Below are 15,843 nucleotides of genomic sequence, written 5' to 3'. Positions count from 1 at the left end.
GGCAATCCACTCCAGTATTCTTGCCTGGAAAATCCTATGGACAGAGGAGCCTGGCAGGCTAGAGTCCATGGCGTCGCAAGAGTTGAACATGACTTAGCGACTTAACCGCCACCATCATACTAAACCACCACACTAAACCACCACCACAAGATATCCATGTCCTAACCTCTGAAATTTGTAAATGTGTAGCCTTACACAGGAAATGGGACTTTGCAGATGTGGTTAAGTTAACGATTATGAGATGGGGAGGTGATCGTGGATTATCTGGAGGGTCCAATATAATCACAAATGTCTCTATAAAAGGGAGGCAGGAGAATTACCATCAGAAAGATGTAACAAAGAACACTGGTGGGAATTATGCAGCCACGAGACTCAGAGTCTAAGTGGCCCCTAGGCAAAGAACAGATTCTATCAGGTATCTAGAAAGAATGCAGCCTTGCCAATACCTAGATATTAACTCTATGGAATCTATTTTGAACTTTAGACCTCTAGAACTGTAAGGTGATTAATTTGTGTTGTTTTAAGCTGCTCAGTTTTGGTAACTTATTATAGTAGTAATAGGAAAGTAATACATTTATGATGCTTCAAGAGTTGTGTGTGACTCCCGAAATCACACAAGAATTTTCAAGCAAAAATCTTTTATTTCAAGCTTGGTTACTAAGACTGTACACCTCTTCAACCTGGAGATAACTTTTAAAAGTTACGATGACTGGGAAATTTACAGGGATGGGCCAAATATAGATAAATATCTTGTTTTACCTTTTAAACCAAGTTTAGACAAATCAGCTTGTGTTGGGCACATTCAGTGCCTTACTGTAGAGTTTATCTGTGTATAGCAGAAGTGAGAGGAGGACCAATGAGCTGAAAGATTAACTCAATCAATCCGCTTCCTCTGTCTTTGCTTCAGTGCTTCATACAGGAAATCTATTGCTGTGTCAAGTTCCAGAGAAGTTTCTTCTGTTCCAAGTTACGAAGCTGGCTGAAACACACAGAGTTGAAGGAAGGGGCTAGGAGGAAAGGAGTGCTGTGCTGCTAATGGGCTAAGAAGACCCAGTACGGAAGAGTCAATCAGACAGAGCCTCACCATGTCCTCAGCTCCTTTTACACCTGTGCGGATGAACAGCGCTGAGTGAAGGGCAGGAAATAAGGAAACAGAAATGCCCCGCACTTGGATAACTTCTGATCTTCAGCTACGACTAATTTTGACTCTCTTCTTAGTTGCAGGTGAGTTTGAATTTTCTTTGGGAGGGTGACAGGAGAATGACAGGTGAGAAACCTGGTCACAGCTTTTCCTGAGCTTTCTTTGCCTTTCTTATGGGGGCAGAGCACAGCAAATACAGTCAGAGTTATGGGGGAGGGGAGACTTTCCTCCTAGATTTACTTCACTTTATTATTCTTATTTTCCCCTTTGTCTTGCTTATTTTATTTTTTATCCTACTACACTGTACGTATATCTATACTTTACCCCACTGCTTACTTCCTCATCCCCCCGCCCCCCATTTGTAGGGTGAGGCAGAATAAATTACTTTCTAGTAGCAATCCAAGTCATCTGATGAAAGCGGAATTATTTTCGTCTCTTCTTAAACAACTTAAATAATAATCCCAATCTATTTATGTCTGTATTGTTAACAGCATAAATGAGGAAAGTTTATTGTTCTCTTGTCACTTTCGATGACCAGGCACTTTTAAAAATATAACATGTTCAGAAGTTTGGTGTTGTGTCTGTGATGTATTTATTTTAATATGTGTGGGCTGTCAGAGACTCTTTCTGGCTTAGAAGACACACTCTTCAACATCTAGGTTCCTGCAAGAGTTGTGGAGATATTGGGGCTGTTGTGGGGGTGTCCTGGTTTCACTGCAGAGGGTTGGTAGGAGTTGATGTAGGAGGGAGTTTTCAGGTTTCACTTTTAGTTGATGGGAGCAGTTGCAAGGAAACATTTGGTTTTAAATTTCATAGTTTAGTAATTCAAAGAAAAAAATTATTTTTTCTCATATAAATGATTTTAAAATACTACCCGTCTTCCAGGAAAACATCTGCTTTTCCTCATGTAGGTGAGCACACATAAAGTAACTATGCTGTATCACTGAGCTTTTCTGTGCAGTGCTTTCACATAATTTTTCTCCTTTGATCTGCACAGCAACCCAACGAAGTAGGCACAGAAGACATTTTTCCACCTTACAAAGAAACTGAGGTATAGAGAGTTGAAATTTGTCCAAGTTTATACCACTGGTATACCTAGTACTAATATACATTTGTAAGCAACACTAAACATCTGAATAGGCAGTTTTCCTCAATACTTAGTCTTTATGCTTCTCGCTAACAAGCACCATTAAGTCAACACTTAGTTATAAACTGAATGGAGTATTTACTCATTTAAAAAAAAATCAAATGATCTGAATCTTTCAGTAGTTGAGATCTTATTGTAGAAAGTTTTTATAGAAACCTGTACAGGGCCCAGTTTGGCAGGAAATGTCAGCTGGACAATGAGTTATTTATGTTAAGCTGCAATGTGACTTTGGGGTAAAAGAAAAAAATCATGATTAAAACATAATCAATAATTTTGAGTTTGATGGTTTAAAGGTTTAGATTTTAAAACTATTTCTAACCGCAGCTAGGATATACTACCAATATCAAATCCCTGAAATTTGTGCTTCTATAATTATAATGTTATCAGAATATTTAAGAGAAAGATATGGAAAAGCAAATTATATTTTGTGCATGATAAATTCACCATGAAATAATTCAGAATAATGATATGCAAAGCCCTTGGTGCATGAGTTTATATCTTTATTACTAATACTGCTTTGTTATTAATACAGCTAAACAGAAATAACTCACTTTATTAGTTAAGACAAACTCACAAAGAAGAATGAGAGATAATAACTTCACTGTAAAACATGCCATTAAAAAATTATTTACTTTTTTGTTTACTTATTTGCTTGTAAATTAAAGTAATGTAGCAGTTGATAGATAAGATTTATTAAGAAAGTGTCTGAGAGGGAAAAATAAAAACAATGCTAATGATCCATTGCAGAGAAAAGCTCTCTAGTCCTATATCTAGTCTCCTTCCCTCAAACTCCCTTTACTCCATGCCACATCTTTCTTTTTATTTTATACTATTGTCTTCTAGATTTTTTTCTTGTGTTCAAATTATATTTTGATGTCCCCGTCAAAATGACTCTTTTCTTTTATAAAAGTCGCTAATATTTAGATTATGAGTTACTGGAAGAAATCCTCTTTTTTTTTCTTCTTTGGGCTAATTTTAACCATTTATTATTATCTTCCAGTAGGGGGCAGGCAGTCCAAGAGGAGATAAAAATCAAGGGAGGGTTGAGTGGCAGATTTGGCAGGTTTGCAAAAGATGGAAAAAGAGATTAAAGGCAATGTGAAAAAGGTGTTTGTCCTCATTGATTTCAGTCTTGTCTTCCTTTTCTAATTTGTAATAGCTATGAATTAACACATTATAGTAATTTTTAGGTGTGGTATCCTCTAAACATCCATGCTTAAGCAATTAATAAATGGTCAATACCAAAATCAGATTAGTTGTATTCTTTGCAGCCAAAGATGGAAAAGCTCTGTACAGTCAGCAAAAACAAGACCTGGAGCTGACTATGGCTCAGAACATCAGCTCCTTATTGCAAAATTCAGGCTTAAATTGAAGACAGTAGGGAAAAACACTAGATCATTCAGGTATAATGTAAATCAAATCCCTTATGCTTATACAGTGGAGGTGATGAATAGATTCAAGGGATTATGTCTGGTGGACAGTGCCTGAAGAACTATGGACAGAGGTTCCTAACATTGTACAGTAGTCAGTGACTGAAACCATTCTAAAGAAAAAAGAAATGCAAAAAAGGCAAAGTGGTTGTCTGAGGAGGCTTTACAAATAGCTGAGGAAAAAAGAGAAATGAAAAGCAAGGGAGAAAGGAAAGAAATACCCAACTGAATGCAGAGTTCCAGAGAATATCAAGGAGAGATAAGAAGACCTTCTTATGTGAACAATGCAAATAAACAGAGGAAAACAATAGAATGGGAAAGACTAGAGATCTCTTCAAGAAAATGGGAGACATCAAGGGATCATTTCATGCAATGATGGGCACAATGAAGGACAGAAACAGTAAGGACCTAACAGAAGCAGAAGAGATTAAAAAGAGGTGGCAAGAATACACACAAAAAAGAACTGCACAAAAAGGTCTTAATGACCCAGATAACCATGATGGTGTGGTCACTCACCTAGACCCAGACATCCTGAGTGTGCAGAAGTCAAGTGGCCTTAGGAAGCATTACTATGAACAAAGATAGTGGAGGTGATGGAATTCCAGTTGAGCTATTTCAAATCCTAAAAGATGATGCTGTTAAAGTGCTGCTCTCAATATGTCAGCAAATTTGGAAAACTCAGCAGTGGCTACAGGAAAAGGTCAGTTTTCATTTCAATCCCAAAGAAAGGCAGTGCCAAAGAATGTTCAAACTACCATGCAGTTGAGCTCATTTTGCATGTTAATAAGGTTATGCTCAAAATCGTGCAAGCTAGGCTTTGGTAGTACGTGACCTGAGAACTTCCAGATGGACAAGTTGGGTTTAGAAAAGGCAGAGGAAACAAAGATCAAATTGCCAATATTTGTTGGACCATAGAGAAAGCAAGGGAATTCCAGAAAAACATCTGCTTCATTGACTATGCTAAAGCCTTTGACTGTGTGGATCACAACAAACTGGAAAATTCTTAAAGAGATGGGAATTTCAGACTACCTTACCTGCCTCCTGAGAAACCTGGATACTTTGGCCACCTGATGCAAAGAGCTGACTCATTAGAAAAGACCCTGAGGCTGTGAAAAATTGAAGGCAGAAGGAGAGGCTGATAGAGGGTGAGATGGTTGGCATCATCGATTCAATGGACATGAGTCTGGGCAAACTCTGGGATACAGTGAAGGAGGGGAAGCCTGGCATGCTGCAGTCCATGGGGTCGCAAAGAGCTGGACATGACTGAGCGACTGAACAACATCAACAAATCCTTTCGGCATCTGCGGATTTTGGTGTCAGCAGAATCTCTTATTTTGCCCCTCATACAGATAATGTGTGTCTTCTCTTTGTTTGTCAATCTGGTTAGAGGTTATTGATTGTATATATAATGTGTATGTGTATGTGTGTGTGTGTGTGTGTGAGAGAGAGAGAGAGAGAGAATAGGGCCTAAAAATTATTTGCCACCTACATGAGCGAGATCAAGCTAAAATGAAACACATGGAGAACATTTTAAATCAGTCAATCTTGAAATGATGTTGGAGTTACTGAAGGCTTTCTGGAGGAGAAGGGTCTTGAATGATAGGTTTGGATAGATGGGGAAAGAAAGATAGGAATTGGGAGGAGCAGGTGTGCAGCATGATTAAAGGCAGGTGATTCAGGGATAGAAGGAACTGTAGCTTGATGTAACAGAGATTGTTATATGATCTCAGGAAATAAGGCTGCATTTCAGGCATCCTTAATCAGTAAACAAAGGAACTTGGAAACTGTAACTTTTGGAGGAAATAATATAGTAAAATAATATTGTGGAAAAAATGTGGCAGCAGTATCTCATTGAGTAGGAGTGGCACTTGGTAAAGCTTTATTTTGAAGCAGGGGCAAGGGTTCTTACCCTTGAGCTTCCATTTTAGGAAGGTCCATGGTATCACGGAGAGTCATTGGTGGCTAAGAAAGGAAGTTTCTTTGCAGAGGAAAATAAATTCAATCTAGAGATGGCAAACACACAGGATGAAAATCTCTATTGGTACTTGGAAGTACAGCACAATCTAGGCTTCGTGAATTATTCATGGTGGAGAATCCCACAAAAAAGTACCCATTGAGATAAAAATAACAGAATAAGCTCTAGAGATTTTTGGATTTGGGTCCTAGAAATTATAATTATTTCTTCTTTATAACAGAGAATAAGATCTGAGAAGATGTGGGGAAAGAGACACTCTGTAGTATAGATGGAATGCTTCACTTTAAAAAAGATGAAAGAAGCTCTTCTGAAATTGCAGACTAAGATGAGAAGTTATATGTAGAGATGCTAATAGGTTGAGGATAGAAATAAGGAAATGGGAACAAATCAGAGAATTCCACAGTAGATAAATTCCCTTCCAACAAAGTCATGAGTATTTCAGTTAATGGTGCTAGTTAATAAAATAACTCGGTTGTCATTTGGTTTTCTGCTGTATCTGAAAAATCAATCTGTACAGTGATTAAGATGCAGTAACCATGGATATACTTTTGCCTCTTCCCCTTGTTGTCATCAATACAGATTTGAAAATTCCTAAATAGGATTAGGGAGCAGATCTGTGGTTACAAAATGACTTGGTACTGTGTGATGCTAATTGCTCCTAAGAATCAAACCATTAGTTTTTCTTTTTAATAGTTATAAACTTTAAAAGTTGGGTTTTGAGCAGAGAAAGTTTATTAGTGAGGACTCTTGGAAGCAGCAGCTGGAAAATAGGGCAAGGCATCAGAGGGAGAAGTCCAGCAATCCCAACCATGACACCCTCATCTGACTACACGTGAATTTCTGGAGTTAGAGTGGCTCCAGAGAATCTCTGCATTGAATCAGAACGTCTTATGGGCCTTATTCCTCCAAATCAGTCAACAGATATGGACTGCTCTGGGAAAAGTCTGACTTTGCTTGGGACAACTGAGATGATTTCTGAAGGTGTGGGAACTGAAGGCCATCTGCTGACAGTGCTCCTAACAGCAGGAGCAAAAAGTCATTCCTAGAATAGGATTCTGGGTACACGTACTATCTCCACCATAGGTGCTGTTTCAAATCTTCATTCCTTCCTGAATTTCTGAGTTTCTGTGTGGTGCTATTTCCCTTCAACCTAAATAACTTCTATTATCCTCACTAGTAGTGTAGTCCTGCTGGCGAGGAGTTCTCTTAGTCTCCTTTTATCTGAATATGCTTCATTCTTGCATATTTACTCTTGCATATTTTTGCTGGATATAGAATTCTGGTTGACTTTTTTTTTCTTTCACCACTTTAAAAATGTTGTTTTACCATTTCTGATGAAAAGTTGGCAGACGCTCAAAACACTGTTCCTCTTACTGTAATGTGTCATGTTTTTTTCTGGCCACTTTCAAGATTTTTTCTTTATTGTCAGTCCTCAGCACTTATAATGTGTCTATGTATGGTTATTTTTATATTTATCCTGCTTGAGGATTACTGAAATTGTTGAATCTATAAATTTACGCTTCTTGGTAAATTTAGGGAAATTTTTAATCACTATTTCTCCAAATATTTATCTACCAGCTTTCTATGTTAGAAGTTCTGCTACTTCATTGAAGGCCTTTGTGGCTAATATAGGTTTGTTTTTTTTTCTTCCAGTTATTTTCTTTTTCTTCTCTGCTCTTCAGATTGGATAATTTCTATTGATATATTTTTAAGTTTGCTAACAATTTCTTCTCTCATTTCTAGTCTTCTGTTAAGGTCATCTTATATTTTTCTATTTTATAGTTTCCATTTATTTTGTAACTTGTTTCTTTTCTTTCTGTTGAGGTGTTTCTGTTTCTTCATTCATTGTGAGCCTATTTTCTTTCATATCACTGAGAATAGTTTAATCTCTATGGTACTTGTCTGATAATTGCAATATCTGGGTCAATTTGAGGTTGATCTCCCTGTAATGTTTTTTTGTTTTCCTTCTAAAAATGGGTCACAATTTCCTGGTTCTCTGCATAGTGGGTATATTTGTTTATATTGTGACTGTTACATCTTAGAGACTATATTCTGTTACATTACTTTGTTGATTTTTTTTTTTTCAGAAAACATTTAACTTGGTGGAACTCAAACTAAAAACTCTCTTTTGGACAATATTTTAAATCTCAGTGCTTTTACCTTTAGTTGGTTGGTTTAAGTGTGCCCTGCTATGTGGGGTTCAGGATTAGCCAGAGATGTGCATACAGTTTATATAAGGAATTCAAAGTCTTGCTTTCTGCCTCCCTCAATTTCAAGAGCCTAAGGTTGCCCAAAATCTATCTTTTTGTTCTTCAGAAACCTGTGGATTTTTTTTTTCTCTCTTAGAATTTTAGCTGTCCAGTGTCCTGCCAACTGCAGCATTTCCTGGGACTAGAAGTGGTAAATATGGAAACCTTTCCTTCTTTCAAGGATTGATACCCCTCAAGAATCTTGCTTTTTCTACTTTCCAGTGGCTTCAGATAGCTTTAATATTTTGTCAGAATTTGAGGTTGTTATTGTGTTGAAGCTTATAGGGCCATAAACCAACTGGAACTTTCTTCATCTGTCTTTTTAATATCATTGTGATTTTTAAAATATCATTGTGTTTTTATGAACTGATATTGATTTGGTTGGCTGTATTGTCTTAGATGTTGAAATTGAATGTTCAGTTCAGTCCAGTTCAGTTGCTCAGTTGCGTCTGGCTCTTTGTGACTCCATGTATTGCAGCACGCCAGGCTTCCCTGTCTATCTTCAACTCTCAGAGTTTAATCACCCATGTGCATCGAGTCGGTGATGCCATCCAACCATCTCATCCTCAGTCGTCCCCTTCTCCTACTGCCCCCAATCCCTCCCAGCATCAGGGTCTTTTCCAGTGAGTCAGTTCTTCGCATGAGGTGACCTTTTTGCTTTCTAAATTTCATCCATGCATTGACTATTTTGTTACCTTTCATTTTTCTCAAAAAAAATCTCACTCCCCTTCCCCTCATTTTCTAGATTCTTATGAATCTCTGTATTCAATTTGAAGATCTATAATGAGATATAATTTAAATCACTAGCTATGTCATCTTTAAGAACTTACTTGCTGCCCTCCCCCCCGCCTTAAACCATAATTTCCTTATTTGTGGAATAAAAGGGATGCCTGACAGTATTAAGAAGTATTGAACTTTCAGGCAGGAAGGATTTTAGAAACCTTCAAATTAAATTCTTTCACTTTATACATGAGCAAATAAAGCCCAGAAATGTTTAAGGACATTACTCAGCTTTTTAGTGCATGAGCTGAGCTTGGAACTCCTCCATAGCAACAAAAATAAAGTGGAAAACAGATGTGGCAAGTATATGTGGGAAAATCCATGATTTTTTGATGTGATATACTTGAAATAACAGCAAGCATTTGAGTGGTGAGAAACACTGGCATAAGGACTGAGCTTCTTGTTTAGGAAAAATAAGTCAAGGCTCACAACACAGACTAGCTTTTTCTGTCAATTAATAAGTAAGGAGGTGTCTGCCATGTGTCAGACACAATGTTCTGTTGCAGATACATAGATCTTGCTCTCACAGAGCTTAGAATCTGTTAGGAAAGGTAGATATTAAATTAATCATCACAAATAATTTCATAAAATGAAATGAGTAAAGAGACATATAGGGTGACATGGCAATGTGTAATTGGTAAGCTTGATCTGTTCTGAAGGTCAGGGAAAACTGCTCTTTGGAAGTGAGGTTTAAAATGAAGAAGAGCATAAAACAGCCAGGCAAGGAAAGTTAAGGGGATGAATATTCCAGAAAGTCAAACAGCTTGTATGAAGGCTGAGGGAGCTAAACTGTGACTGAAGTGATAAAACAAGGAGAAATCAACTGTGCCAAGGCCCAATTCAAGTTCTGGAGGTGGGGGAGGATGGTGAAAGAGGAGCAGGTGAGACCTGGGGAAATACCTTTACAAAGGTGCCTGAGGATACAGCAGGCTTGTAGAGAAGGAGACAGATAGGGAGAAGCATACGGTGGTGATAGAGGTGAAGGAAGGAAGGGGTTTTAGTTGTTGTTCAGTTGCTCAGTTGTGTCTGACTCTTCGTGACCCCATGGACTGCAGCACACTAGGCTTCCCTGTCCTCCACCATCTCCCAGAGTTTGCTCAAACTCATGTACATTGAGTTGGTGATACCATCCAACCATCTTGTCCTCTGTCATCCCCTTCTCCTCCTGCCTTCGATCTTTCCCAGCATCAGGGTCTTTTCTAATGAGTTAGCTCTTCATATCAGGTGGCCAAAGTATTGGAGCTTCAGCATTAGTCCTTCCAATGAATATTCAAGATTGCTTTCCTTTATGACTGACTGGTTTGATCTCAAAAGTCTTCTCCAACACCACAGTTCAAAAGCATCAATTCTTTGGTGCTCAGCCTTCTTTATGGTCCAACTCTCACATCCATACATGACTACGGGAAAAACCATAGCCTTGACTATACAGACATTTGTTGGCAAAGTAATGTCTCTGCTTTTTAATATGCTGTCTAGGTTTGTCACAGCTTTTCTTCCAAAGAGCAAACGTCTTTTGATTTCATGGCTGCAGGAGAGGAAAATGGTTAATAGCATCAAAATATGCCAAGCAGTCCAGGAGCATAAGCACTGAAGAAAGGCCTAAAGGTTGACTGTAAAGGGCCTGGCGACCTTCAAAACTGTGGCCCGAATGGAAGGACGTAGGAGCCACAAGATTGCTAACCTTGAGAAGGGTGTGGGTGGATAGGAAATGGAGGCTGTGGGCTCACACCACTAATTCTAGAAGTTTGGCAGCAAAGAAAAGAGACAGGATCACAGCTAAAAGGAGAAAGCAGAATCTGATTTTGTTTTTCTGTCAACAGAGGGGAGCCTCAGCGTATTCAAAGTGTTTTCTCACGTAAAGTTTTAAGTCGCTTAGTGATTTCTTTTCCTTGTTCTTGCCATTTTGTTTCTTTGCCATGGAATACTATGCCATCTTTCCCGTGGTTTATGAACCTGCCTGCAGTGCAGGGCATGCAGTTTCGATCCCTGGGTTGGGAAGATCTCCTGGAGGAGGAAAGGCAACCCACTCCAGTATTCTTGTCTGGAAAATCCCATGGACAGAGGAGCTTGGTAGGTTATAGTCCATAGGGTCGAAAAGAGTGGAACATGGCTGAGTACACATGAGCTGTCTGTTACATAATTTGAGAATATCTGGTCTTATGATTTATTTTTGTGATATTGACACTTTTGGAAGAAAAAATGTTCACGTAGTAAGTAGTGAGTGGTAGATGCAAAATAATTAAATCTAGTTGTTTTCATTCTCCAAAAAAAAAAAAATCATTGTATCTGCCCTTTACTGACTCTCTCTTAGACGTTACTCAGAGGTTGTTCTGAGCCAATAATTTGAAATTAGTTTCCAGACAGAGTCACCCACAGGGCCTAAAATAGTAAAGGTGCAGTGATGCTATCTGAAGCCTACTTAAACGCAACTTTCAGGGCATCTGGACTTTCACAAATCTTTGCAGGTGATTCTGATGGGAGCCATGATTAAGAACACCATTTCAGGTCTTTCTTCATCACCTAAACTATCCCCGTTGTCCCAGCTCTACTGGATGCTCACCTTCAGATTTACCCATCATCCACCGTGGAATTTAACTTCCCCAAATGTTAAGGTTTCTGAGAGCCAACCCCTTGCCTTATTCATTCTACTATTCCTAAAGCTCTGCACAGCTACCTGACACTGAGTAGGCATTCTCAGAAAGTGTTTGTAAACCTGCGTGTTTGTGTCTGCTGTTTCCCAGTCGGGTCTGACTCTTTGTTCTGCCATGGACTGTAGCCCACCAGGCTCCTCTGTCCATGGGATTTCCCAGGCAAGAATACTGGAGCAGGTTGCCATTTCCTCCACCAGGGGATCTTCCTGACCCAGGAATCAAACCTGCATCTCTTGTGTCTCCTGCATTGGCAGGTGGATTCTTTACCACTGCACCACTCGGGAGGCCCAGGTATACTCAGAAAATGTTTGTCAGCCTAAACTTCTTCAAAATGTCTCTGGTATCTGTAACCACTCTTGCCCTTTATGCTTCTCTCTGAGGAACCAAGTGTCAGTCTCTTCAAAAGCAAACCTTCATTTTGCACTGGTCTCATCTCCTCCCACAACCTCTAGGATCCTGCCTGCCAGTTAGCCTCCTTCATTCTTGAGACTGCTAGTGCTCCCTCTGTCTACAAGTATGCTGTACGACTCAAATACCCACTCAGCCCTTCTAGTTTCAGACTTTGCCCCATCTCTCCCTTTCAGATTTGACATGAAAGGATAGAGTTACTGTCTCGTTCTCTGATACTTTCAGGATAAAGATTCTTGAAAGAGCAAGTCTGCAGTTGTTGGCAACTGCTTCTGCTTGGGCCCTTGCAATTGTTCGCTATTCCCTCTGTGCTAACACTACTCTCTTACAGCTCTTAATGGTCTCTGTGAATTTTGTTAGCAAATCATAATGTCTCTTACTTCTTACTTTAAAATTTTTCATATATGAGTTGGCCTTGATTATTTGTGTCTTGAAAACTTCTCTTTCCCTGGCTTCAAGACCCTGCATTTACCTTCTACTTTTCTTCATTGTTTCTGCTCACTTTACTTCCTTCAGTAGATCCCTAATTTTAAATGTTTCAAGACTCTCATTTTGGCCTTGTCTTTAATTTCCACATCAAATACAGTGATGTGGCAGTCCATGGGCTGGATCTGGCTTAGAGACACTTTTGACTGGCTCATGTAATATTTTTAAAATTTTGAATTAGCTGCCAATATTTTTAAATTGGGAGATTTTACCCAAACCCCCTGAGATGGTATCTAGGGTTGCTGGGAGGATTGAGTTAAATGAGATATACTTAATACTTAATACTATGTCTGAATTTGACAAACATTCAAAAAATTATATCATAATTATAATTTTACAGTTTCCAAAGCTCTTTCATTGATATTACTTCATAACTTATTTAATTGGCCCCTACAGACCAACTTTCTGTTTTTTTCTAAGAATTAAAAACTATACCAGCATTAATATCCTAGAATATAAGGCATATTTTGGAGATATTGTGGGTTTGGTTCCAGACCACCACAATAAATTGAATATCATAATAAACTGAGACACACAAATTTTTGGTTTCCCAGTGCATGTAAAAGTTTTGTCTAAAGAAAACAGTTATGTCTCCACTATACTGTGACTTCCCTGCTGGCTTATCAGTAAAGAATCTACCAGTAATGCAGGAGACATAAGCATTGTGGGTTTGATCCCTGGGTTAGAAAGATCTCCTGAAGAAGGGAATGGCACCGTACTCCAACATTCTTGCCTGGGAAATCCCATGGACAGAGGATCCTGGCAGGCTACAGTCCATAGAGGTCACAGAAGAGTTGGACACAACTGAGAGGCTAAATAACAACACTATACTGTAGTGTGTAACTGTACAATAGCATTATGTATAAAAAACAATGTATACACCTTAATTAAAAAATACTTTACTACTAAAAAATGTTAACCATCATCTCACAACACAGGGTTGCCATAAACCTGCAATTTGTAAAAAACATAGTAAAGTGAAGTGCAATAAAATGTGGTATGCCTGTATCTTTGTATATCTGATATGTGTATATATTTACTATCTGTTCACCAAAAACACTGATCCTTGTGATCACCGATACACATTTGTACAACATCTACCATAAGTAGGGAACAAATTTGTTTTCATTACCTAGTTTTGGACTGTGTGATGGTAATTGCCTGAAAAAAAGTTAGCCCAACAATATGACTTTTATTAATACCGTGTCCTACTAAAATGATGCAGACTTTGTGACTATTGTCACATACACAAAAATTAATCCCAGCAATATGGTTTTTATTAGCACTGTTTCCTATCCATATTTTTTCCCAAGTGGCTAGTTAGTTCCCCCAGTATCATTTACCAATGATATAATCATTCTTCCCCTTATGAATTTGAATGCCTATTCCTATCAGATATTAAATTCCCATAAATGTAGATAGAGCAACTGTTTCAGAGAGTAATCTGTGCAATATTACAGAGGTAATAAATGGAAATTTATTTATTTTAACATTAGCCAAAAGGCTAGTTGATTTTGTTACTCTTATTGTGGTGCTTTTTTCTATTTTTGTCTCTGCTAAAACTTTGGGTTTCTACTCAATGTTTTGTTTACTGAACAGTTAATTAGGTGTTGTGTGCTACTAAGTTAATTATTTTAAAATGTAAATAACGTTCATAAATTAAGTATAAGAACACAAAATAGATGTATTGTGTTACCAGGATTAGTTTTTGACATTGTTATTCGATCTTCCCAAAAGATCGAATTGTTATTCCATCTTCCCAAGCCAGAGATGGAACCCAGGTCTCCCACGTTGCAGGCAGATTCTTTACCAGCTGAGCTACAAAGGAAGCCCAAATCTCTTATTTTACATTTCAGTTTCTTTCCTTTTTGGAAGCAAGGATCATGATAATTGAAATATTAAGCTATGAGACACATAAAGGAGATAGTTTTCATTTTAAAAGACATTTCATTTTATAGTCCCCAAATGGCAAGCCTTTGATTTTCTTTTCTGTTCTCCTTCCATAGGAAAATACAGTTGTCTTTGGAAAAAGATCCTGAAATCAGTATGGAAGATTAGATTAATAGCAAAAGCTGAAACTTTTTTTTTTTTAGCTCCAGTCTTTCACTGGATCCAATTCCCTCCAGATACACATTCTCTGCATATAACAGTACTTCTATTTGGACCGTTCTGTTTCTCATTCTCTTTCTTATTATCAGTGTCTTGTTCATTGGGTCTTGTATCAATTACTTCTTGCTGCATAATAAACTACCCGCAGACAAATACTTATTCTCTCATAGTGACCCAAGAATGAGTGATAGAGAAACCATGAGGGTAAGCCATAGTCTTTTTATAACTTAATCTTGGCAGTGACATTCTATCATTTCTGCTGTATCGTATTTGTTAGAAGTGAGTTACTAAATCCAGCCCACATGCAAGAGGAGGGGATTTTATAAAGACACAACTGCCAAGAAAGTAGGGACCATCTTAGAGGCTGCCTATCACCTCAGTACTAGTATAAGTTACTCAAGGTACATTTTATATACTTTTCACTTATTTGAAAACTTAATGAAACTGCTATTACAGTTTCATATACTTGTTTGATTATTTGGTTACTGTGTATTATTCTTATTAGATTGAAAGCTCCATGATACAGGCATTTATTAAGGCCTAGCTATTGTAACTGAATAAATAAATATTATTAATGCAGCTTCCAGCTTCCCTCCACCAGTCCGAAAGCTCTAATACATGTGATAGGTGATCACTCAGATACTATCTCAGTGAAAACTACTAGCGAAAGACTGATCATCATCTTAGGAGGCAGAAAAAAAAAGCTCATTTCCTTTACTTCCAATATTTCTCATAAAATTACTGCATTACTTTTCAAGTAGCTTTAGTAGAGAAAAAAATCACATGAGTCTGTTATTCCAACTGTTGTTTTGTTTAGTCTCTAAGGCATATCTGACTCTTGTGACTCCATGGACTGTAGACTGCCAGGCTCTTCTGTCAATGGAATTCTCCAGGCAAGAATACTGGAGAGGGTTGCCATTTCCTACTCCAGGAGAACTTCCCAACCCAGAGACGAAACCCACATCTCTTGTGCCTCCTGCACCGCAGGCAGACTCTTTACAATTGAGCCACTTGGAAAGCCCATTCCGACCATTACTGTTTGCCATTTAGAAAATAACAAAATCCGGGGGAAAATTGGCTACGTTTTCAATTATTCCTATAGAGTGGTAGTACTTTTAAATTATATATCAGAAATAAAATTGTACATTATTGTAAAACTTCTCCCAAAGTTACAAAGTTTATGGATTTTCTGGCTGACTATCATGGATTTCCACTAGTTCCCAATGTGAAAATTATTGCATTAGAAAAAGAAATATAATTAGACTATTTGGCTGACAATTCATCTTATTTTCAGAACCTCTAAAAAAAAGGAGACAATTCAAGGTCTCTTCATGTTTGAATCCATTCATAACTCTAAAAACTGTTGGGAAATAATACTTGTATGTCTAACCAATATCCACAACATACAGTTTTATAAAACACAGTACAAACACACTAACTAAAATGTTAAGGTTGATATTTTAAGCT

At 37.9% G+C, this 15,843-nt stretch overlaps 1 protein-coding gene across 1 annotated transcript in view; it reads left to right on the top strand.

The window, feature by feature from the left end:
- Positions 923 to 15,843, top strand: part of LOC102183007 (cell surface glycoprotein CD200 receptor 1) — a 40,403-nt gene continuing 25,482 nt past the window's right edge. The window contains 1 exon segment of the mRNA XM_018066089.1: positions 923 to 1,224. Within this exon segment, the coding sequence (XP_017921578.1) occupies positions 1,158 to 1,224 (67 nt within the window). The 5' untranslated portion in view covers positions 923 to 1,157.

Source organism: Capra hircus, chromosome 1 (assembly GCF_001704415.2).
Source record: "Capra hircus breed San Clemente chromosome 1, ASM170441v1, whole genome shotgun sequence".
In the NCBI taxonomy this organism is placed as follows: domain Eukaryota; kingdom Metazoa; phylum Chordata; class Mammalia; order Artiodactyla; family Bovidae; genus Capra; species Capra hircus.
Note: the sequence above shows the minus strand (reverse complement) of the source record. Positions and strands in the feature narration are given on the sequence as shown.